General features: G+C 37.2%; 2 protein-coding genes across 5 annotated transcripts; one reads left to right on the forward strand and one right to left on the reverse strand.

Annotated features, from left to right (window-relative positions):
- The first annotated feature begins 8,650 nt into the window (after positions 1–8,650).
- LOC111783112 (4-hydroxy-3-methylbut-2-en-1-yl diphosphate synthase (ferredoxin), chloroplastic-like) lies at positions 8,651–15,111 on the forward strand. Of its 4 annotated transcripts, none has more exons than XM_023664000.1 (20): positions 8,651–8,793; positions 9,486–9,709; positions 10,447–10,604; positions 10,967–11,073; positions 11,155–11,255; positions 11,335–11,411; positions 11,681–11,800; positions 11,902–12,132; positions 12,491–12,607; positions 12,722–12,796; positions 12,884–12,961; positions 13,066–13,125; positions 13,212–13,274; positions 13,360–13,504; positions 13,642–13,780; positions 13,859–13,936; positions 14,023–14,182; positions 14,254–14,352; positions 14,445–14,549; positions 14,807–15,111. In XM_023664000.1, exons 2-20 carry the CDS (start codon positions 9,499–9,501, stop codon positions 14,906–14,908), a joined length of 2,226 nt encoding a protein of 741 aa, XP_023519768.1. In that variant the 5' UTR covers positions 8,651–8,793; positions 9,486–9,498; the 3' UTR covers positions 14,909–15,111. The 4 variants fall into 4 exon arrangements, with proteins under 4 accessions (XP_023519768.1, XP_023519767.1, XP_023519765.1 ...); XM_023663999.1 differs by having other exon boundaries at positions 8,656–8,793; positions 9,481–9,709; XM_023663997.1 differs by lacking the exon at positions 8,651–8,793 and adding an exon at positions 8,825–8,886 and having other exon boundaries at positions 9,481–9,709.
- A 6,604-nt stretch (positions 15,112–21,715) lies between these two features.
- LOC111783319 (classical arabinogalactan protein 5-like) lies at positions 21,716–22,930 on the reverse strand. The gene has a single exon (XM_023664240.1). It carries the CDS (start codon positions 22,564–22,566, stop codon positions 22,066–22,068), a length of 501 nt encoding a protein of 166 aa, XP_023520008.1. The 5' UTR covers positions 22,567–22,930; the 3' UTR covers positions 21,716–22,065.
- Between the last annotated feature and the right edge of the window lie 822 nt (positions 22,931–23,752).

The following is a 23,752-nucleotide window of genomic DNA, read 5'->3' on the forward strand; positions in this document are numbered from 1 at the left end:
AACATGGAAAGACATAAAGGGTTTGGCTTGTCATGGGCATATTGTCATGGGCAACACGTCTTAGACGAGCATGACCGTGGCAAAGGGCACCATCTAACCCAATTAAACTTACCTCTTACACACTTAATAATACTCTCTTATATTCTTATTGACACGTATATTATCTCTTTGGGTTTTCTCTTTCGGGCTTCCCCTCAAGGCTTTAAAACCCGTCTGCTAGGGGAAGGTTTCCACACCCTTCTAAAGGATGTTTTGTTCTCCTCCCCAACTAATGTGGGACATCACAATCCACCCCCTTCAGGGCCAAGTGTCCTCGTTGGCACTCGTTCCTTTCTCCAATCGATATGGGACCCTCTTCAAATCCACCCCCTTTGGGGGCCAGCGTCTTTACTGGCACACCGTCTCGTGTCTACTCCCTTTAGAGAATAGTGAGAAGGCTGGCACATCGCCTCGTGTCTACTTACTTATAAATGGTGTTTTGTTCTCCTCCCCAACCAAGGTGGGACATCACATTCATATTCTACTTGGTATGTTAGATAATTCACCATATTTTTCGATGACATTAAGACGTTTTTGCTTGTAGAAGTCATAATCTACTCTTTTCTTAGTACGATTGTGTGATGTGACGAGACTCATCCAAACAAACGGCTGGCTTCCTCTCATTGACCGGCCACTTGCATCCATTATGGCCGCCTAGGAACACAATTTGATTTTGATTCAAATTCAATTTTGAAAATATAAATTGCATTTGAAAGGAATTACCTCAAAATCAAATCAACTTTCAAATTCAAAGTTTTAGCATAATCAAATTTTGTATCGCAAATTAAATTTTCATAAAAATCCTCTCTTCCAAATCCAAACTAAATTTGGAATAAAATCTGAGAATGTTCTCAATTTTGTCTCAAAATTATTATTATTATTATTATTATTATTTGGTTGAGAATTTCAAGCCATCTAAATTTGATATCAAATAGATAAAATTTGATTACAATGATAATTTAATTCAATTCAAGAAAAAGTTGTGCTTTCAACCAAAATTACTTAGGAATTCAAATTGGAATTAAAATCCTATTGAAATTGAAGTCAAAATTGGTTGTCAAATAAATAAATAAATAAATATTAAGCGGACAATATTTACTAGCGGTGGGCTTAAGCTGTTACATAAACGTTCCTTGAAGACCTAACTACTTCGAATATCAAAAAATTTCTTCTAGACTCAAACAATTGAATTTCAAGATCAAATACTCCAACCTCGAAGGAAACATATGTCTAATGAAAATCAAATATCAGATATCAAATTAAACTCACACAAAATCAAGTTTAAGGTTCAGAATTAAATTTATTTTGTAAATCTCGTATGACTCATTGATATCGTCTACAATATTATTCACCTAAATTCGTAAATAGTATCACATGCCACAACACGTTAATATCAGTCTTAATATTTAATAATTGAAAAACAACTGTGATGGCTCGAGTAGCTCTTCATTTAATTTCTCAATTGTCATTTCTTAAACGGGAAATTTTCTTATTCTGACATTATTTATATATATATTTAAAATATATTTTTCTTTCTCTCTCCTCTCGCTCACTTTCCTCATCGTCCTCGTTCCAACCAACGTTGCTCGTTACAAAGAAAAAAAAAAGTGTTGGAACACTTGATGAGCGTCCTCATTGATCCAGATTCATAAATTTTTTTAGTTTCACGGAGAGTATTGTTGAGATTGTTGGGAAGAGACCCATGTTGGCTTATTTAGGGAATGATCGTGGGTTTATAAGTAATGAATACATCTCTATTAGTACGAGACATTTTGGAAAAATTAAAAGTAAAGCCACGAGAGCTTATACTCAAACTGGACAATAATATCATTGTGGAGGCCCATGATTTATAACAGATATGCAAACTCGAGAATCAAAACCTAACCCAGATAAATTTACCGTCCACTTGAAAATCATATAAGCTTCGTGATCAGTTTGATTCAATTTTTTTTATGTAATCGAGCTGGTTACATATAAATTTAAATAAATTACACATAAATTATTATTATTTATTAATAAGCATTTTCCAAGTAGGAAAATAACTGATTTGGCCNGGCCCATCAATCAGAAATTGATCTTAAATTGGATTAGATTGGGTCTAATCTCAAATTTGAAGTCCGTTAAATTGGTGACCCAAGCAACCCGGTTCATAACTCAATTCAACCATCTATTTTCAAGTTGATTATATGGTCAGGTTATTTTTTCAATTATTTAAAAATATATATTTATTCACCCTACCGGTTACATCAATAATTAAAACTTTATAAAAATCTAGCACTAACCTGTTACAAACGTATTATAAATTTAAAAGTCTAGTAAAATAGAGTTGAGTTATAATCCTATTTTTTTTGGTCAGTTGAGTTAAATTTTTTTTTTTTTGTTTCTACCAAATTTAACCCAACCTATAAAATTAAATTTGGAGACAAAAAAAAGTGTCACGTGTCTCTTTATCGTGGCTATTCGATCGAGTGAGTGTAAGCTGGGTCAAATTGGGTCGTATAATATTTAGGCCCAAATTCAAATAAGCCCAAAATGTTCTTCTTAAATTATTGGGCCAACAGCCCGAAGAGATGAGCCCAAATGCATCAAAACCCACAATACCCGTACCATCTTCAAGGTTCATATTTTGAATTCACCATAGAGAATCTCAAGATCAGGTTTTCATATTTGAAGGCGGATGGGTAAGTAACGGATAAAAGCGGACAATATTTGATACCGGTTAGCTTGAACCGTTACAAATGATATCAGAGCTAGACACCGGGAGGTGTGCGAGCGAGGACGTTGGGCCCCTAAGAGGGGGGGTGGATTGTGAGATCCCACATTGACTAGAGAGGAAAACAAAGATACATAACGGGTCAAAGCGGACAATATTTACTAGCGGTGGGCTTAAGCTGTTACATAAACGTTCCTTGAAGACCTAACTACTTCGAATATCAAAAAATTTCTTCTAGACTCAAACAATTGAATTTCAAGATCAAATACTCCAACCTCGAAGGAAACATATGTCTAATGAAAATCAAATATCAGATATCAAATTAAACTCACACAAAATCAAGTTTAAGGTTCAGAATTAAATTTATTTTGTAAATCTCGTATGACTCATTGAAATCGTCTACAATATTATTCACCTAAATTCGTAAATAGTATCACATGCCACAACACGTTAATATCAGTCTTAATATTTAATAATTGAAAAACAACTGTGATGGCTCGAGTAGCTCTTCATTTAATTTCTCAATTGTCATTTCTTAAACGGGAAATTTTCTTATTCTGACATTATTTATATATATATTTAAAATATATTTTTCTTTCTCTCTCCTCTCGCTCACTTTCCTCATCGTCCTCGTTCCAACCAACGTTGCTCGTTACAAAGAAAAAAAAAAGTGTTGGAACACTTGATGAGCGTCCTCATTGATCCAGATTCATAAATTTTTTTAGTTTCACGGAGAGTATTGTTGAGATTGTTGGGAAGAGACCCATGTTGGCTTATTTAGGGAATGATCGTGGGTTTATAAGTAATGAATACATCTCTATTAGTACGAGACATTTTGGAAAAATTAAAAGTAAAGCCACGAGAGCTTATACTCAAACTGGACAATAATATCATTGTGGAGGCCCATGATTTATAANCATAGAGAATCTCAAGATCAGGTTTTCATATTTGAAGGCGGATGGGTAAGTAACGGATAAAAGCGGACAATATTTGATACCGGTTAGCTTGAACCGTTACAAATGATATCAGAGCTAGACACCGGGAGGTGTGCGAGCGAGGACGTTGGGCCCCTAAGAGGGGGGGTGGATTGTGAGATCCCACATTGACTAGAGAGGAAAACAAAGATACATAACGGGTCAAAGCGGACAATATTTACTAGCGGTGGGCTTAAGCTGTTACATAAACGTTCCTTGAAGACCTAACTACTTCGAATATCGAAAGATTTCTTCTAGACTCAAACAATTGAATTTCAAACTCAAATACTCCAACCTCGAAGGAAACAGATGTCTAATGAAAATCAAATATCAGATATCAAACTAAACTCACACAAAATCAAGTTTAACGTTCTGAATTAAATTTATTTTGTAAATCTCATATGACTCATTGAAATCGTCTACAATATTATTCACCTAAATTCGTAAATAGTATTACATGCCACAACACGTTAATATCAGTCTTAATATTTAATAATTGAAAAACAACTGTGATGGCTCGAGTAGCTCTTCATTTAATTTCTCAATTGTCATTTATTAAACGGGAAATTTTCTTATTATGACATTATATATATTTAAAATATATTTTTCTTTCTCTCTCCTCTCGCTCACTTTCCTCATCGTCCTCGTTCCAACCAACGTTGCTCGTTACAAAGAAAAAAAAAGTGTTGGAACACTTGGTGAGCGTCCTCATTGATCCAGATTCATAAATTTTTTTAGTTTCACAGAGCGTATTGTTGAGATTGTTGGGAAGAGACCCACGTTGGCTTATTTAGGGAATGATCGTGGGTTTATAAGTAATGAGTACATCTCTATTAGTACGAGACATTTTGGGAAAATTAAAAGTAAAGTCACGAGAGCTTATACTTAAACTGGACAATAATATCATTGTGGAGGCCCATGATTTATAACAGATATGCAAACTCGAGAATCAAAACCTATCCCAGATAAATTTACCGTCCACTTGAAAATCATATAAGCTTCGTGATCAGTTTGATTCAATTTTTTATGTAATCGAGCCGGTTACATATAAATTTAAATAAATTACACATAAATTATTATTATTTATTAATAAGCATTTTCCAAGTAGGAAAATAATTGATTTGGCCTTTGATGAGAGATTACATGGTAGGGAGGGGAATAGCACCAAAACTTACCTTCATAAAGTCATCCATGCATGTAGGAGAGAAGGAAAAATTATTCCAAAGAACTTGCCAAAATAATTTATTGGATTGAAGAGACGTATTCCAACCACACGTTAATCGGGTCGGTTTCGATTTCTATTGAATTTATAAATTTGTATGAGATTAAATTTTTCACGAGATATATATCATTAGGGTTCGGTCAAAAGCTCATTTTACCCCTGTAGTTATATAGCTTAAATACCATTATTCCTCTAATGAACGTTTTACTTATGATTCAATTATAAGTCGATTTTTTTAGGCAGGTGAGAGGGTGGACTCCATTGCTCGTGCCTCACATTATAATTACTCATCTACTTTCCCGAGAAAGAACGAATTCTATTTTGTGAGGCAATGCTTCGAGCTTCCTATTTTGTAAATCTCCAAAATTGTAGACTTAATTGAATTAGCTACAAGCAAACACTCTCACCCGTGCAAACAAATGCTCACATATACAAGAGTTCGTAACTTACTAAAGATTTAGATTGAGTTGCATACGATCATCTTGGAAAATATTTATCTTATCGATGAATGACTTTATATACAGTGATTTAGATGATTTGGATGACACATTTAACCTTTTGTAACTCGGTCATTGTAACAGCTTAAGTCGCTGTCTGTGTTTGGCATGTTATGTATCGTCGTTAGCCTCATAATTTTAAAATGCGTCTACTAAGGAGAAGTTTTCACACCCTTATACGTTTTTCTTTCCAACCAATGTGGGATTTCACAGTCAGAATTAAAATATTTATTTTTAAATGACGTACGTGCGTACAAAGGATGAAAGCTTTTATAAGTGAAATGCATAAAGAGAAACATATATGTGAGATTTGTATTTCTACATACATACAGTGTACTTGCTAGAGGTCTTAGGTGTGTCACGTGTCACAAAGACTTCTTTTTTGAGCATGTGTAGCTCAACGTTGAACGAGATACCTAAATAAGAAAGTTTCAAATACCAATACAAAATTTTGAATAGAAATAGTCGGGATGAGCCCCACACTGACTAATTTAGAGAATGATAATGTGTTTATAAGTGAGGAATACTATCTCGATTGGTATGAGATTCTTTTTTGTAAAAAGTCCCAAACAAAGCCAGGAGAGCTGGTGGACAATATTGTGGAGATTCGTGATTTCGAACATAGCTCTACAATTTTGTCTATAATAAATTTTTTAATATTATTTTTAAAAACATTAATATCCAATTAAAAATTTAAATATCTTTTAAACTTTTTAAAAATTTAAAAATTTATTATAGCGACTAATACTAATAATAATAATAATAATAAAACAACATTCAGCCACACGCCATAAGCGTCTCTCTCGTTAATGGCATTTTTGTAATTTTCATTAAATTCAAGGGGTAATATCGTAGTTTCATCTAGTTAAAACGCATACATATCGGTATATACCCCGTGCCCTCTGCGGAAAACGTTTTTGTCGTTATTTCACTTATCCACTTGAATTATTATTTATTCATTTTTATTATAATTATTGTGGTTTATCTTCATAATTCATTTAACTTTTATTTGAATATTTCCTAATACAAATTATTTATTTAATTCTTCTTTCTTTTTTTTTTTTATAAAAATTAAAAGTATTTCATTTTTATCTCTTAATTATAAAATTTATAGACACTATTTTTTATTTTTTTTTTAAAACAGTACTTTAAAAAAAAATTTGTTTTTTACTAATAATTTAAGTGTTTTTTAAAAATTATAAAATAAAAAATAAAATATTACTAGATGAGTCATAGTTGTTAAGAAGTTTCTGTTTTTTTAATTGGCTAAGAATTAAAATATTTCTATAATAATATCGCCAAAAAAATAATTGGAAATAAACATTTATGAATTTTTAAAAATTAATAATAATAAATTGCTTGGTAAATTTTTCACGAGATATATATCATTAGGGTTCGGTCAAAATCTCGTTTTACCCCTGTAGTTATATAGCTTAAATACCATTATTCCTCTAATGAACATTTTATTTATGATTCAATTATAAGTCGATTTTTTTAGGCAGGTGAGAGGGTGGACTCCATTGCTCGTGCCTCACAATATACTTACTCATCTACTTTCCCGAGAAAGAGCGAATTCTATTTTGTGATGCAATGCTTCGAGCTTCCTATTTTGTAAATCTCCAAAATTGTAGACTTAATTGAATTAGCTACAAGCAAACACTCTCACCCGTGCAAACAAATGCTCACATACACAAGAGTTCGTAACTCACTAAAGATTTAGATTGAGTTGCATACGATCATCTTGGAAAATATTTATCTTATCGATGAATGACTTTCTATACAGTGATTTAGATGATTTGGATGACACATTTAATCTTTTGTAAATGGGTCATTGTAACAGCTTAAGTCGCTGTCTGTGTTTGGCATGTTATGTATCGTCGTTAGCCTCATAATTTTAAAATGCGTCTACTAAGGAGAAGTTTTCACACCCTTATACGTTTTTCTTTCCAACCAATGTGGGATTTCACAGTTATAATAGAAATATTTATTTTTAAATGACGTACGTGCGTACAAAGGATGAAAGCTTTTCATAAGTGAAATGCATAAAGAGAAACATATATGTGAGATTTGTATTTCTACATACAGTGTACTTGCTAGAGGTCTTAGGTGTGTCACGTGTCACAAAGACTTTTCCTTTTTGAGCATGTGTGGCTCAACGTTGAACGAGATACCTAAATAGGAAAGTTTCAAATACCAATACAAAATTTTGAATAGAAATAGTCGAGATGAGCCCCACACTGACTAATTTAGAGAATGATAATGTGTTTATAAGTGAGGAATACTGTCTCGATTGGTATGAGAGCGAGTAGACAATATCATACCATTGTGGAGATCGGTGATTTCGAACATAGCTTTACATGTATGGACAAAATTAAATTTTGTATATAATAAATTTTTTAATATTATTTTTTTAAAACATTAATATCCAATTAAAAATTTAAATATCTTTTAAACTTTTTAAAAATTTAAAATTTTATTATAGCGACTAATACTACTAATAATAATAATAAAACAAACATTCAGCCACACGCCAATAGCGTCTCTCTCGTCAATGGCATTTTTTGTAATTTTCATTAAATGCAAGGGGTAATATAGTAGTTTCATCTAGTTGAAACGCATACATATCGGTATATACCCCGTGCCCTCTGCGGAAAACGTTTTTGTCGTTATTTCACTTATCCACTTGAATTATTATTTATTCATTTTTATTATAATTATTGTGGTTTATCTTCATAATTCATTTAACTTTTATTTGAATATTTCCTAATACAAATTATTTATTTAATTATTTTTTTATAAAAATTAAAAGTATTTAATTTTTATCTCTTAATTATAAAATTTATAAACACTATTTTTAATTATTAAAAAAAACAGTACTTAAAAAAAATAATTTTTGTTTTTTTTACTAATAATTTAAGTGTTTTTAAAAATTATAAAATAAAAAAAAAATCATTATTAGATGAGTCATAGTCGTTTAGAAGTTTCTGTTTTTTGAATTGGCTAAGAATTAAAATATTTCTATAATAATATCGCCAAAAAAATAATTGGAAATAAATATTTATGAATTTTTAAAAATTAATAATAATAAATTGCTTGGTTATGGTGACCAAAATACCAATTAAACCCTTTTTTTTTATTTCCATTTTCATAATTTAAAAAAAAAATTAAATTCCATGTTCGAAAATATTAATTAATAATTCAAATACATAAAATCGTCCACAATTTTACGGGCGAATTCTCCTACAACCACCAGTTCTTTGCCTTCTCAGCCTCAGTCCTCCATCATTCTCAAACTTTCCTCTCAAATCGGAGGCTGATTTCTCTTTCCGGATTCGGAATCTCAAGCTTGTATGTGTTGTTTTATCCACTTATTTCCTTGTTTGNAACTTTCCTCTCAAATCGGAGGCTGATTTCTCTTTCCGGATTCAGAATCTCAAGCTTGTATGTGTTGTTTTATCCACTTATTTCCTTGTTTTTGAATTATCCAGGATGAATTTGAGGTGTTTTTGCTGTTTTTCCGGTTCTTATTGTGGAATTTTTGTTTACTTTGACGAGTCAAGAGTAATAATCCATCATCTTGAACCGAGTCGGAGACTGATTTCTCTTTCAAATTCGTATTTTACCGTGCTTGTAAGAGTTGTTATCTTCACTGATTTTTTCAGGATGAATTTGAGGTGGTTTTTGCTATGTTTTCCGATTCTTATTATGGAAATTTTTGTTTGCTTTGACGAGTGATGAGTATTCGTGTTTGAAATTACAAAGTTGAGCGTGTGGCATGCACTGGATTTTGTAATTTTTTAAAATAACCTTTTCTAGCACATTGGATTCTGAAGTTTACGAGTGGTTTTGTTTTTATTTCTTTCTGTTTCGATGCTCGTTATGGTAACGTAGTTATGGTTTTCAGTCGGAGGCTTTTGTCTCCAAGTATTTTTGAGATGGTTGTTCTATGACTTGAAGGAGTTTCTTGAGTTTTCTCGTCTTCAATTTATGTTTTGGGGCTGAGTTGGATTTTGATCAATCTACGGTTTGTTGTAGTGAAGATCGTCATCGGAAATGGCTTCTGCCGGAACGTTACCGTCGCACCTTTCGGGATTGAAAGGCGGAAATGTGAACTTGGGATTTGCCAAGCGGTTGGAATCAGTAAAAGTCTCCGATTTGAAGAGCATTAGGTCTCGTGGAAGAAAGGTTTTGGTTATACGGAATTCAAATCCTGGCTCTGATATTGCGGAGCTTCAGCCTGCCTCGGAAGGAAGTTCTCTCTTGGGTAAAATTTTAACCATGCATGTGGAGTATTTAGCCCTCGTCTTATCCATCTTTTACTTGATTTTTGGTGGCAAATAAAGGAGATGAAAATCAAATATGGATATAAATTTTGTTGACTTATCATCTGGCTTCGACTGGAATTGAGAGAGAAATGGTGTTATTTTAAACAGTTTAATGGCACACTTTACGGCAGTGAGAGAATTTGAAACTAATAAGGAACATATGGGTTTAATCATCTCTAACCCCAAAAGTTTATGATAATTGATAAGAGTATGTTTAACATACAGATAGGGAGAAAATCACGATAGATTAGTTCAAACATGTGAGCTCCGATTCTAATAAGTTTCAATGTACATCCTGAACAATAATGTATTTTTCACATGGATATACTGAGTGCCGATAGGATTGGTAGAGACATTGGCTACCCTATCCAAAGACAAAAGCAATGAGGTGAAATACGAGTCATAAAGATTTGTTTTTGTTAACCTATTGTTGCATATTAGAATTGATCACTGAATCATGATGACTTCGACGAACCCTCATCTCAAACATGGTGAGATCTAAGGAACGTAGTAATGCATGACACACGTGTTCCACTAAATGATGTTCACAAATTAGTTTTGTTTTTACCCATGTTTCAATTTCTGAAAATGCTAAAGATGAAATGTTATTTAAGAATGTCCAAAATGTACTTTAAAGTTTGGTTTTGCTTTATTTGATAATCACCATCCCTTGCAGTTCCCCGACAGAAGTACTGTGAATCTGTTAACAAAACAGTCAGGAGGAACACACGGACAGTGATGGTTGGGAATGTTGCTCTTGGTAGTGAGCATCCTATAAGGATTCAAACAATGACAACAACTGACACCAAAGATGTTGCTGGAACAGTTGAACAGGTCCTTTAGCATTTATTCTATTTCAGCTATGTTTTCATTTTGCAATCCCTTCATCAGTGCTCTAACAATAAAAACATTCTTTGATTACTTATTTTATTGTGAGATGTTGTAGTGAATGGATTATGAGTATCACCATGATCGATGCTGAACATGTTGAAACCTCATAATTAAATGATGAATTGTATAATCATGTAATAAAAGTTCTTGTTGTAGCTTTGTCCAAATTCTTCTTGATTTCTTCTCATGGACAATATGGATGATGGAGTCTACAGAAACTAAGAAAGACATCGACATAATCATAGTTTATATTGTTGTAATATGTACTTTTATATGATTTTAAGATGACCAATTTGTGTTAGTAGGTCATGAAAATAGCCGACAAGGGAGCAGATATTGTTCGGATAACAGTTCAAGGGAAGAAAGAAGCAGATGCATGTTTTGAGATCAAGAACACCCTTGTGCAGAAAAAGTAGGTTTAATGTAATACATTGGACATTTTTGGAGATTGGTTTCCTCAATTTATGATTTCTCTGAAAATTCTATTTTGCAGTTATAATATACCTCTGGTTGCCGATATTCATTTTGCTCCTTCTGTTGCATTGAGAGTTGCCGAGTGCTTTGATAAAATTCGTGTAAACCCTGGAAATTTTGGTATGCTATTTATCATACTAACATTCTGCAAAATTTCTTCAGAAAAATTGTTCATGTGTCAAGTTGATGTTTTATTCAGCTGATAGGCGGGCTCAATTTGAACAGCTAGAATACACAGATGATGATTATCAAAAAGAACTTGAGCATATTGAGGAGGTAAAACCTTTTTGTGTGTGTGTGTGTGTGTTTTTCTAGTACATGTTGCTTAAGCGTATTACAAATATTGTATTCCTCGGAATCAGGAAAAAATATATACAAAAGGCACGTATTACTAGTTAGCCATATGGTCACGATAATCTATGACACCACCAAATTCTATGTTATTTTTACTTTTTGTTTAGTAATTTATGAATTTTGCGATAATGAACCCAATTTTATCTCAAGTAATGGGGTTGGTGATTTTTTTCCTATTTTAATTGTGAAAGGTTTTTACTCCGTTAGTTGAAAAGTGTAAGAAGTATGGAAGAGCAATGCGCATTGGAACAAATCATGGCAGCCTTTCAGATCGGATAATGAGCTACTTTGGTGATTCTCCAAGGGGAATGGTGAGCAATTTTTCCTTCTTATACATAACCTTTTTTCATGATTTCCTTTTTGATATTAGCTTAGGGATGCCCTTGATAAAAGTTATTCCACGTCCTAATAGGTTGAATCAGCATTTGAGTTTGCAAGAATTTGCCGAAAGTTGGACTTCCATAATTTTGTCTTCTCCATGAAAGCAAGCAATCCAGTAATTATGGTCCAGGCATATCGTTTACTTGTAGCTGAAATGTATGTCCAAGGCTGGGAATATCCTTTACACCTTGGAGTTACTGAAGCTGGAGAAGGTGAGGACGGACGAATGAAGTCTGCCATTGGCATTGGGACCCTTCTTCAGGTATTCTGTCACCAAATGGAGTTATGATCGTCCTTCTATATCTGATGATTGCCTTTCACCCTGTTATCTGATGCACAAATTGTATGTGAACTCTGAATCCAGATATCACTAGGTTTTCATTTTCAAACCCTACTGCAAAATAGACTAATTTCATTAGAACAATGCTCGATGCATGCACCTTTACTAACTCTTTTTAGATTTCTAGTTTCTTGTAAAGAATCTGTAGTCAATTATCTTTCAGTTCTCCACAAATTGCGTTCACATGATGGTGGTTAGGTTGATCACATACACAAAGGAATAAGCACATGTAAAAACCATATCATTGTGCGGCATTTAGTAAATGTTTTCTGTTGTGCAGGATGGTTTGGGTGACACTATTAGGGTTTCTCTTACTGAACCACCGGAGGAGGAGATAGATCCTTGCAGAAGGCTGGCAAACCTTGGAATGAGAGCAGCTGAACTTCAGAAAGGAGTGGTAGGACCCCCCCCCTTTTTTTTTTTCTTGTTGTAGTTGTTGTGTGGTCAGTCTTCTATGCCCAATCACTTTAATCTGAATATTGTAAACTCACAATTCCTTCCTTGTCTGTAGGTGCCATACGAGGAAAAACACAGACACTATTTTGATTTCCAGCGTCGATCTGGCCAGTTGCCCATTCAAAAGGAGGTCAGCCTTTTTCTTTTTTTTTATCATTCTACTCTGTCGTACTGCTTTCTGGACTTGGATTAAGAGAAATGCTTGATTGTTGTACAGGGTGAGGAGGTGGATTATAGAGGTGCTTTGCACCGTGACGGTTCTGTTCTCATGTCAGTTTCCTTGGATCAATTAAAGGTGCAATAGTCAAAACTTTCCTGACCTCAATTCCCATGGGGTATCTCAAGATTCAAAAGGTGGACTAATGGAAACTATCTAACTTCTTGTTTTCCTAACTCCAGATGCCAGAACTTTTGTACAAGTCTCTTGCAGCAAAGCTTGTTGTTGGCATGCCATTTAAGGTCTCATTTGTTTCTCTGTATAAAATAATCCATTTGTTTCAACCTTTTGGGTTCTTTTTCCTCACAGTTTTTGTCAATATGGTTAGGATCTAGCGACGGTGGATTCAATCTTACTGAGAGAGCTTCCTTCAGTAGATGATGCTGATGCTGTAAGGACTTACTTTCAGTTTGTGATGTGTTGTTATTTATTTGTGGGGCCAATCAAAATTTGATATCTTCTGTTCTCATGATCAGCGTCTAGCCCTCAAAAGGCTGATAGACATAAGTATGGGTATTATAACTCCTTTGTCAGAACAACTCACAAAGCCATTGCCTAATGCCATGGCTCTGGTCACTCTCAAGGAGTTGTCCTCTGGTGTTCACAAACTTTTACCAGACGGTATGTTGCGCTACTTCCAATTCCAGTTAGTTTGCTCTGTTTCTAATTCAGTACATACATACATACATACATACATACATACATACTTACATATTGTTAAATTCCTTGTCACATCCCATGTTAATGAATTCTCTCAGGCACACGCTTGGTTGTATCTGTACGAGGTGATGAATCGAACAATGATCTGGATGTCTTGAAAGAGATTGATGCAACAATGCTTTTTCATGATTTACCATATTCAGAAGACAAAGTCAGCAGAGTGCATGCTGCAAGGAGGTATAACAATATTCCTTTAACATCTTGTCAAATGCTATACTTTCCCTTGTTCAACATCTTGTCAAATGTTAATTTCAGGTTATTCGAGTACTTATCGGAGAACGGTCTCAGTTTTCCGGTGATTCATCACATTCAGTTTCCAAAGGGAACTCACAGGTAGATATAGTTGTTATTGTTGATTAACTTGATTATTATTTGAAGTGTTCAAGCAGTGAGTTTTATTTTTCCCTTACTACTTATAGGGATGACTTGGTTATCGGTGCTGGTTCGAATGCGGGAGCCCTTTTAGTGGACGGCCTCGGAGATGGTGTCCTATTAGAGGCCCCAGATAAGGACTTCGATTTCATAAGGAATACATCCTTCAATTTGCTGCAGGGCTGCAGAATGAGAAATACAAAGACTGTAAGAATTTTTCCGTCCATGAAATGAAATTTAGTGTTATTTCTCGATTACTAAATTTAGTGTCATTGCAGGAGTATGTTTCATGCCCATCTTGTGGCAGAACATTGTTTGACCTTCAAGAAATAAGTGCGGAAATACGGGAAAAGACATCACATCTGCCTGGCGTTTCTGTAAGTGGACATAGCTCTGTGTAACTCTCTTGAAATGATGTCAAAAAAACAACATTCATTCTTGAAATTCCTTTCTTCCTCAATGTCATCAGATTGCAATTATGGGTTGCATTGTTAACGGTCCTGGGGAGATGGCTGATGCTGACTTTGGGTACGTTGGGGGTTCCCCCGGAAAGATCGATCTCTATGTCGGGAAGGTAATGTCCTATCTTTTTTTTTATGCTTCAAAGTAGTCCAATCACTGTAATTATCAAAAACATTCAAACGGATGAGATTATTTGCTAAAACCATCACACCTAAATGGTGCTAAAATTCTCTGTTTATAATCATTTATAGAATCAGATTAACCATATCATGTAATTTCTCTCCCCCATTGTGTTTATAATGTATCTTCATTGTTGAAATATGAATGATATTGTAATTGTAACTTGATAAGAAGATGAATTTTCTACAGACCGTGGTGAAGCGTGGAATCGCTATGGAGAATGCAACCAATGCTCTAATTCAGCTGATAAAAGATCACGGTCGGTGGGTCGAGCCTCCTACAGAAGAATGAGAGAGACATAGGCATGGTATGGTAGTTCTGGTTTGGTAGGTAGGAGAGAAGAGAAAGAGGAGAGGCCACAGCTTTCGTACGTGTTGTAAGTGAATATAAAAGGGGTATGGAAAATTGGGTAATTGGTATGTTACTGACTCTATTTACTCCGTCACCAAATAAAATTCAGGTATAAAAGGGGTCATAATAATTCATCATAGAAACCTGCACATATGAATTGCAATTCTTTTTTAAATTTAGAACCTTAAGTTTAAGAATTTAAAAATGCTACTAGCCTAACTCAATCCAACCAAAAAGGTCATCTAGCCCAATTCAGCTCCGGATAATTTTTTTGGGTTCGACTTACACCATATAAAATCCAAAAATATCTTGTAATGGATAGTAAAAAGTTAGAAGAGACTGAGTGGAAAAAACATGGGTGGAAGCAGTAGGAGATGAAGAACAGCACAGCAGTCTAGATCTCAGACGAGGAGTCGACGAAACCAAATTAGGGTAGGGAAAACGGAAGCATGGAAATGAAGTTTTGGTTGACCATGGGGAAAGCGGGAATCGCAAAGAAGAGACTGCCATGGCATCCAATCTTTCGCGCTGTGTGGAGTTGGAACACTATCTTAGCCGCCTTGTTTGACCTTTAACGACTACTACTTTTGTTGGATCGCGATGCTCATGAAGCCCAATACAAAAACACACCGGACCTATCAAAAGTTACTAAGCCCAAATGGGCTCATCATGGGAGCCTAAAGTGGAAACCCAAAGTGGCCCATAGTGGAAGCCCATATCGCCCCATAATGGAACCCCAAGTAGGCTCATAGTAGAAGCCCAAATAGGCCCATAGTGGAAGCCCAAGTACGCCCATAATGGAAACCCAAAAACCCATAGTGGAAGCCCAAAACGGTCCATTAGGGAAGCCAAAATTGGCCCATAGTGGAAAACAATATAGGGTTTAGGGTTGCCCAAATAGACCCATAGTGGAAGTAAAAATCGGCCAATATTGGAAGCCCAAACCGTCGGCCCATAGTGGAAGCCCAAACCGTCAGTGCATATTGGAGGCCCAAATAGGCCAATAGAAGAAGCCGAAATAGGTAAAAGGGCCCATAGTGGAAAACCCAAACCGTCGACCCATAGTGGAAGCCCAAAAGGCCCATATTGGAAGCCCAAACAGTCGACCCATGGTGGAAGCCCAAATCGTCGACCCATAATGGAAGCCCAAACCGTCAGCCCATATTGGAAGCCCAAATTGTCGGCCCATAGTGGAAGCCCAAACCGTCAGCCCATATTGGAAGCCCAAACCATCGGCCCATAGTGGAAGCCCAAACCGTCAGCCCATATCGGAATCCCAAACCGACGGCCCATATTGAAAGCCCAAACCGTCAGCCCATAGTGGAAGCCCAAGTAGGCCCATGGTAGAAGCCCAAATAGGCCCATAGTGGAAGTTCAGGTCGGCCCATAGTGGAAGCCCAAATCGGCCAATAGTCGAAGTCCAAAAGGTCCCATAGTGGAAGGCCGAACCGTCGGCCCATAGTGGAAGCCTAATCCGTCAGCCCACATTAGAAGCAAAATCCGTCAGCCCAGTGGAAGCCCAAACCGTTAGCCAATATTGGCAGCCCAAATCGTAAGCCCATAGTGGAAGCCTAAACGGTCAACCCATATTGAAAGCCCAAATCGTCGGCCCATAGTGGAAGCCCAAACCGTCAGCCCATATTGGAAGCCGAAACCGACGGCCCATAGTGAAAGCCCAAACCGTCAGCCCATAGTGGAAGCCCAAGTAGGCCCAAACTATAAGCCCAAATAGGCCCATAGTGGAAGCCCAAGTAGGCCCAAGGTAGAAGCTCAAATAGGCCCATAATGGAAGTTCATGTCAGCCCATAATGGAAGCCCTAATCGGCCCATAGTGGAAGCTCAAAAGGCCCATAGTGGAAGCCCAAACCGTCGGCCCATAGTGGAAGCCCAAACCGTTAGCCAACATTGGAAGCCCAAGCCGTCGGCCCATATTGGAAGCCCAAACCGTTAGCCCATATTGGAAGCCCAAAGCCTCGGCTCATAGTGAAAGCCCAAACCGTCAGCCCATATTGGAAGCCCAAACCGTCGGCTCATAGTGAAATCCCAAACCGTCAGCCCATAGTGTAAGCCCAAAACGTCAGCCCATAGTGGAAGCCCAAGTAGGCCCAAGCTAGAAGCCCAAATAGGCCCATAGTGGAAGTTCAGATCGGCCATAGTGGAAGCCCAAGTAGGCCCATGGTAGAAGCCCAAATAGGCCCATAATGGAAGTTCATGTCGGCCCATAATGGAAGCCCAAATCGGCCCATATGGGAAGCCCATAAGGCCCATATTGGAAGCCCAAAACGTCGGCCCATAGTGGAAGCCCAAACCGTTAGCCAACATTGGAAGCCCAAGCCGTCGGCCCATATTGGAAGCCCAAACCGTTAGCCCATATTGGGAGCCCAAAGCCTCGGCTCATAGAGAAAGCCCAAACCGTCAGCCCATATTGGAAGCCCAAAGCCTCGGCTCATAGAAAAAGCCCAAACCGTCAGACCATATTGGAAGCCCAAACCGTTAGCCAACATTGGAAGCCCAAGCCGTCGGCCCATATTGGAAGCCCAAACCGTTAGCCCATTTTGGAAGCCGAAAGCCTCGGCTCATAGTGAAAGCCCAAACCGTCAGCCCATATTTGAAGCCCAAACCGTCAGCCCATTTTGGAAGCCCAAACCGTCGGCTCATAGTGAAAGCCCAAACAGTCAGCCCATAGTGGAAGCCCAAGTAGGCCCATGGTAGAAGCCCAAATAGGCCCATAGTGGAAGTTCAGGTCGGCCCATAGTGGAAGCCCAATCCGTCAGCCCACATTAGAAGCAAAATCGGTCAGCTTAGTGGAAGCCCAAACCGTTAGCCAATATTGGCAGCCCAAATCGTCAGCCCATAGTGGAAGCCTAAACCGTCAACCCATATGAAAGCCCAAATCGTAGGCCCATAGTGGAAGCCCATATTGGAAGCCGAAACCGACGGCCCATAGTGAAAGCCCAAACCGTCAGCCCATAGTGGAAGCCCAAGTAGGCCCAAACTATAAGCCCAAATAGGCCCATAGTGGAAGCCCAAGTAGGCCCAAGGTAGAAGCTCAAATAGGCCCATAATGGAAGTTCATGTCAGCCCATAATGGAAGCCCTAATCGGCCCATAGTGGAAGCTCAAAAGGCCCATAGTGGAAGCCCAAACCGTCAGCCCGTAGTGGAAGCCCAAGCCGTCGGCCCATATTGGAAGCCCAAACCGTTAGCCCATATTGGAAGCCCAAAGCCACGGCTCATAGTGAAAGCCCAAACCGTCAGCCCATATTGGAAGCCCAAACCGTCGGCTCATAGTGAAAGCCCAAACTGTCAGCCCATAGTGTAAGCCCAAAACGTAAGCCCATAGTGGAAGCCCAAGTAGGCCCAAACAAGAAGCCTAAATAGGCCCATAGTGGAAGTTCAGATCGCCCATAGTGGAAGCCCAAGTAGGCCCATGGTAAAAGCCCAAACAGGCCCATAATGGAAGTTCATGTCGGCCCATATTGGAAGCCCAAATCGTTCCATATGGGAAGCACAAAGGGCCCATATTGGAAGCCCAAAACGTCGGCCCATAGTGGAAGCCCAAACCGTTAGCCCATATTGGAAGGCCAAACCCTCGGCTCATAGTGAAAGCCCAAACCGTCAGCCCATATTAGAAGCCCAAATTGTCGGCCCATAGTGGAAGCCCAAACCGGCCGCCCATATTGGAAGCCCAAACCATTGGCCCATAGTGGAAGCCCAAATCGTCAGCCCAGATCGGAATCCCAAACCGACGGCCCATATTGAAAGCCCAAACCGTCAGCCCATAGTGGAAGCCCAAGTAGGCCCATGGTAGAAGCCCAAATAGGCCCATAGTGGAAGTTCAGGTCTGCCCATAGTGGAAGCCCAATCCGTCAGCCCACATTAGAAGCAAAATCCGTCAGCCCAGTGGAAGCCCAAACCGTTAGCCAATATTGGCAGCCCAAATCGTCAGCCCATAGTGGAAGCCTAAACCGTCAACCCATATTGAAAGCCCAAATCGTCGGCCCATAGTGGAAGCCCAAACCGACAGCCCATATTGGAAGCCGAAACCGACGGCCCATAGTGAAAGCCCAAACCGTCAGCCCATAGTGGAAGCCCAAGTAGGCCCAAGGTAGAAGCCCAAATAGGCCCATAATGGAAGTTCATGTCGGCCCATAATGGAAGCCCAAATCGGCCCATATGGGAAGCCCAAAACGCTCATATTGGAAGTCCAAAACGTCGGCCCATAGTGGAAGCCGTACCGTCAGCCCATATTGGAAGCCCAAATCGTCGGCCCATAGTAGAAGCCCAAACCGTCAGCCCATATCGGAATCCCAAACCGACGGCCCATATTGAAAGCCCAAACCGTCAGCCCATAGTGGAAGCCCAAGTAGGCCCATGGTAGAAGCCCAAATAGGCCCATAGTGGAAGTTCAGATCGGCCATAGTGGAAGCCCAAGTAGGCCCATGGTAGAAGCCCAAATAGGCCCATAATGGAAGTTCATGTCGGCCCATAATGGAAGCCCAAATCGGCCCATATGGGAAGCCCATAAGGCCCATATTGGAAGCCCAAAACGTCGGCCCATAGTGGAAGCCCAAACCGTTAGCCAACATTGGAAGCCCAAGCCGTCAGCCCATATTGGAAGCCCAAACCGTTAGCCCATATTGGAAGCCCAAACTCTCGGCTCATAGTGAAAGCCCAAACCGTCAGACCATATTTGAAGCCCAAACCGTCAGACCATATTGGAAGCCCAAACCGTCAGCCCATATTGGAAGCCCAAACCGTCGGCTCATAGTGAAAGCCCAAACCGTCAGCCCATAGTGTAAGCCCAAACGTCAGCCCATAGTGGAAGCCCAAATAGGCCCAAGCTAGAAGCCCAAATAGGCCCATAGTGGAAGTTCAGATCGGCCATAGTGGAAGCCCAAGTAGGCCCATGGTAGAAGCCCAAATAGGCCCATAATGGAAGTTCATGTCGGCCCATAATGGAAGCCCAAATCGGCCCATATGGGAAGCCCAAAACGCTCATATTGGAAGTCCAAAACGTCGGCCCATAGTGGAAGCCGTACCGTCAGCCCATATTGGAAGCCCAAATCGTCGGCCCATAGTAGAAGCCCAAACCGTCAGCCCATATTGGAATCCCAAACCGACGGCCCATATTGAAAGCCCAAACCGTCAGCCCATAGTGGAAGCCCAAGGAGGCCCATAGTGGAAGTTCAGATCGGCCCATAGTGGAAGCCCAAGAATGCCCATAGTGGAAGGCCCAACCGTCAGCCCATAGTTGAAGCCCATGTAGGCCCATGGTAGAAGCCCAAATAGGCCCATAGTGGAAGTTCATAATGGAAGCCCAAACTATCGGCCCATAATGGAAGCCCAAACCGTCCGCCCATATTGGAAGCCCAAACCGTCGGACCATAGTGGAAGCCCAAACCGTCGGCCCATATTGGAAGCCCGAACCGTCTGCCCATATTGGAAGCCCAAACCGTCTGCCCATATTGGAAGCTCAAACCGTTGGCCCATAGTGGAAGCCCAAACCGTCGATCCACTTTAAATTTTTTATTGGTTCCATGTCGGAAAAAGTATTACTAAAATTTAATAAAATTATATATATATATTGATAAATGAAATAAAAATAACTGGTGAAATGTGTTCATAGTAAATGAACTCAATTGTTACCTGTGATTTAAATTATTACAAATTAAATTTTATTGAATTTTAATGACAAAATGTGTTATTTATCCTTTTTTTTCTTTTTTCTTTTTTTGAAATAGCATGCTCCAAATNATTGTGTTATTTATCCTTTTTTTTTCTTTTTTCTTTTTTTGAAATAGCATGCTCCAAATATAATATTTTGGAGTAAAATATCTTAAAATTAAAATCCTTTTCAAACAATTTTATTTGGAAAATGAATAGTGATTATTAATTTTTTCGGATGGAGACGGTTCGGAAAATGAATAATGAGTCTTAACTTTTAATGAGAATATTTGAACATTTGAACGTCTTAATTAATTGAATTATTTTAATAATACTCTTCAACATTTAAAAAAAAAAAAAAAATTCTTATATGGGAATAGTTGATATTTTATTTTAAATATATCAAAAATATTTTTAAATTTTTTAAAATTTTCATTAATATCTTTATTTTTTTTTTAAAAAAAAATACTATTACTTTTAATAAAATTATTAGTAACTTAAGAATTTCTTTTAAAAATTTAAGAATAATATTACTTTTTTGAAATTTCATTGGCACTTTTTAAACTTAATATACATTAACTTGATACTTGAGAGTAATATTTTTTAAGTTTTTGAAACAAAAAAAATTGATTTAAATTACTTTTATTATATTTAAAATTATAATATAACATATCTTTAATCATTCAAATAAATTAATTAAAAAATGATTCAAGTTGAAAATCAAATAGTAACATGTTTTTAATCATAACAATAATAGTAAAAAAGAAAGAATTTGTCACAAATAAGTAATAATTATTATTTTGTTAGTTCATTAAATAAAAGTATAAAAAGACAAAATTACAAAATTACAATTAAACAAAATTTTAAAAATCTCTTGTCTCTTATTAGACTTATTTATAGACTACAAAACTATTTTTAAATTTAAAAAGAAAATAAAAGATTCCTCTTTTTAAAAATAATAATAATAATAAATAAAAAATTTGACTTTATTTCAAATTTCTCGCCATTATTGTTCAGATTAATTTAAATTTAAAAAAAAAAAATTTTTTGAGTAAATTTAATGAACATTACAGATAGAAACAGATTCAGTTGAATTCTTCTGTCAGTATGCAAATTTAATGAACATTACAAATGGTAAGGGATTGAAGACGACAACGGAATGAAAATGATTCTGATTTGGGGAAGTAATTTGAAGAGAAACAATAATTCCACGCAGAATTTGAGTAAATATGGAGGAATCAAATCTTCAAGAATTTGATGAATTCTCAACAATTTTCTCTTCCGAAACCTTCTCAGGAGAAGATCAGACGATGAAACCAGGAAGCAGACTATGAAATCTAAATTCAAAAACTATATGATCTAACGTTTAATGGAATCGTAATTCGCGCAAAAAGAATGATTAATCGAGAAGGTACCAGAGCCATGGCGATCTTCACAGAAGCTCTCTCCTCGCTGTATATCCATAGCGAGACCGGCGAATATTGTCTTGGCGCTTCTTGTACACCAATCCTCCGAATCCAATCAAAGCAACTGCCGCGATCACTCCTATTGCGATTCCGAATTTCTTCGCTCCACTCATTCCGTTCTTCGATTCTTCATCCGATTCGTCGTTTTTGCTCACATTGTTCCGGCTAATGTCGCTAGCTTCGGATGGCGGTGGAGACGGAGAAGAGGAAGGAGGAGGCGGTGGAGTTGGAGACGAACCAGGAGCAAGATCTGATAGTGGAGGTGATGGAGGAGAACTCACCGGTGCATTCCGAGGCGATGGAGCCGGAGGACTGGAGATTCTCGAAGGAGAACGCGGCGGAGGGGAATCCGCGCCAGTCTGCGGTGGCGGAGCGGGAGATTCCGCGGGAAAATCCACAGAAACAGAGAACTGCGCCAAAAGCAGAACCGAAAGAACCGCGCAACAAATTGATGTGACCTTGGCCATATTTTCTCGAATCTTCTACAAAATCCAGAAGAAGGCGAACGAAGAACACGATCCGAGCAGTTGAAAGGAAATGGAAAAGAAAACGAGAATTTAGAAGAGAGTGGATTGGTTTGGAAGCAGATCTGTTCTCGAAATCTGGTATCGGGATGAGCAAAAAGCGAGGGGCCTAGATTCACGAGCACGGAAAATAGAGGGACGGCCGAGATTGAGCCACGTAGGTGGAGTGAAGGAGAAAGCGGCGGAGGCGACGGCTGACCGGCGAGTGTTACGGAGGAGACACCGGGAGAGGCGGCGTTGGGATTTTGAAATTTTCAGGGAAAAAATAAAAGTGATTGTTTAAAGTTAAGAGGAAGATGCTTAGGGAGTTGCCTTCGAGTTCACAAAGTCAACACAAATTACTTTTTTTCCTTTTTTTTTATTAATTAAATATATAATATTTATTTTTATTTTTATTTTTAATATTATATGGGTGATTGGATCGGAACTAACTATAGTCAGGTCATCTTCCTATAATATTAGACGGATATTCAAAATAAATGTCTATTACCTGCTTAAATTAATAAAAATAGTTCTAAAAATTTGTATTTTGCCTAAAAAAAAAATATCCTTATCCATTCATAAATTTTAATAATACTTTTAAACTTTTAAAAAAGTTTCAACAAAAATCGTCTATCTACACTTCATATATCGTCTTAAAGCTTTATTTTTATTTTTTTTTAAGTTTCAAGGTATTAATGTATCGTCTATTTATCCCTCATAAATCGTCCTCAAGCTTTAAATTATATTTTTTTTTTAAGTTTAAAGGTATTAATATTGCTTTGAAAAGTTAAGTATAAAGGTATTATTGTTGCTTTGAAAAGTTTATGAGTATTTTTTAAATGTGGTACTACTATCCTTTATATATATTAATGGTAAGAGTAATTTTGAAGTTTTTTTTTTAAATTTTAAAAAGTCTAATGGTTTCTATTTAAAATTAGAATTTAAAAAAAAAAATTGAAATCTTACTATACTTTTTTGAACTTTTAAAAGTTTAAAAATATTTTTAAGACCGGTCAAAGTTCACAAGTATTAATGTTGCGTGTAAAAGTTACTTTTAACTTTGTGTCAAATAAAATTTTAAGCCATTGATTTCACATCTAATAAACACCAATCTAATAAAAAAAAATTAAATTTAATCAAATGTAAA

Source organism: Cucurbita pepo, chromosome LG20, assembly GCF_002806865.2.
Source record: "Cucurbita pepo subsp. pepo cultivar mu-cu-16 chromosome LG20, ASM280686v2, whole genome shotgun sequence".
Taxonomy (NCBI): Eukaryota; Viridiplantae; Streptophyta; class Magnoliopsida; order Cucurbitales; family Cucurbitaceae; genus Cucurbita; species Cucurbita pepo.

What these genes read in the sequence shown, in the direction of transcription:
- LOC111783112 (XM_023664000.1), top strand. Translation starts at nt 9,499, where the DNA reads ATGGCTTCTGCCGGAACGTTACCGTCGCACCTTTCGGGATTGAAAGGC. An exon ending in CTGAACTTCAGAAAGGAGTG is followed by an intron (nt 12,608 to 12,721) that starts GTAGGACCCCCC and finishes CCTTGTCTGTAG; the next exon opens with GTGCCATACGAGGAAAAACA. An exon ending in TCACAAACTTTTACCAGACG is followed by an intron (nt 13,505 to 13,641) that starts GTATGTTGCGCT and finishes GAATTCTCTCAG; the next exon opens with GCACACGCTTGGTTGTATCT.
- LOC111783319 (XM_023664240.1), bottom strand. Translation starts at nt 22,566, where the DNA reads ATGGCCAAGGTCACATCAATTTGTTGCGCGGTTCTTTCGGTTCTGCTT.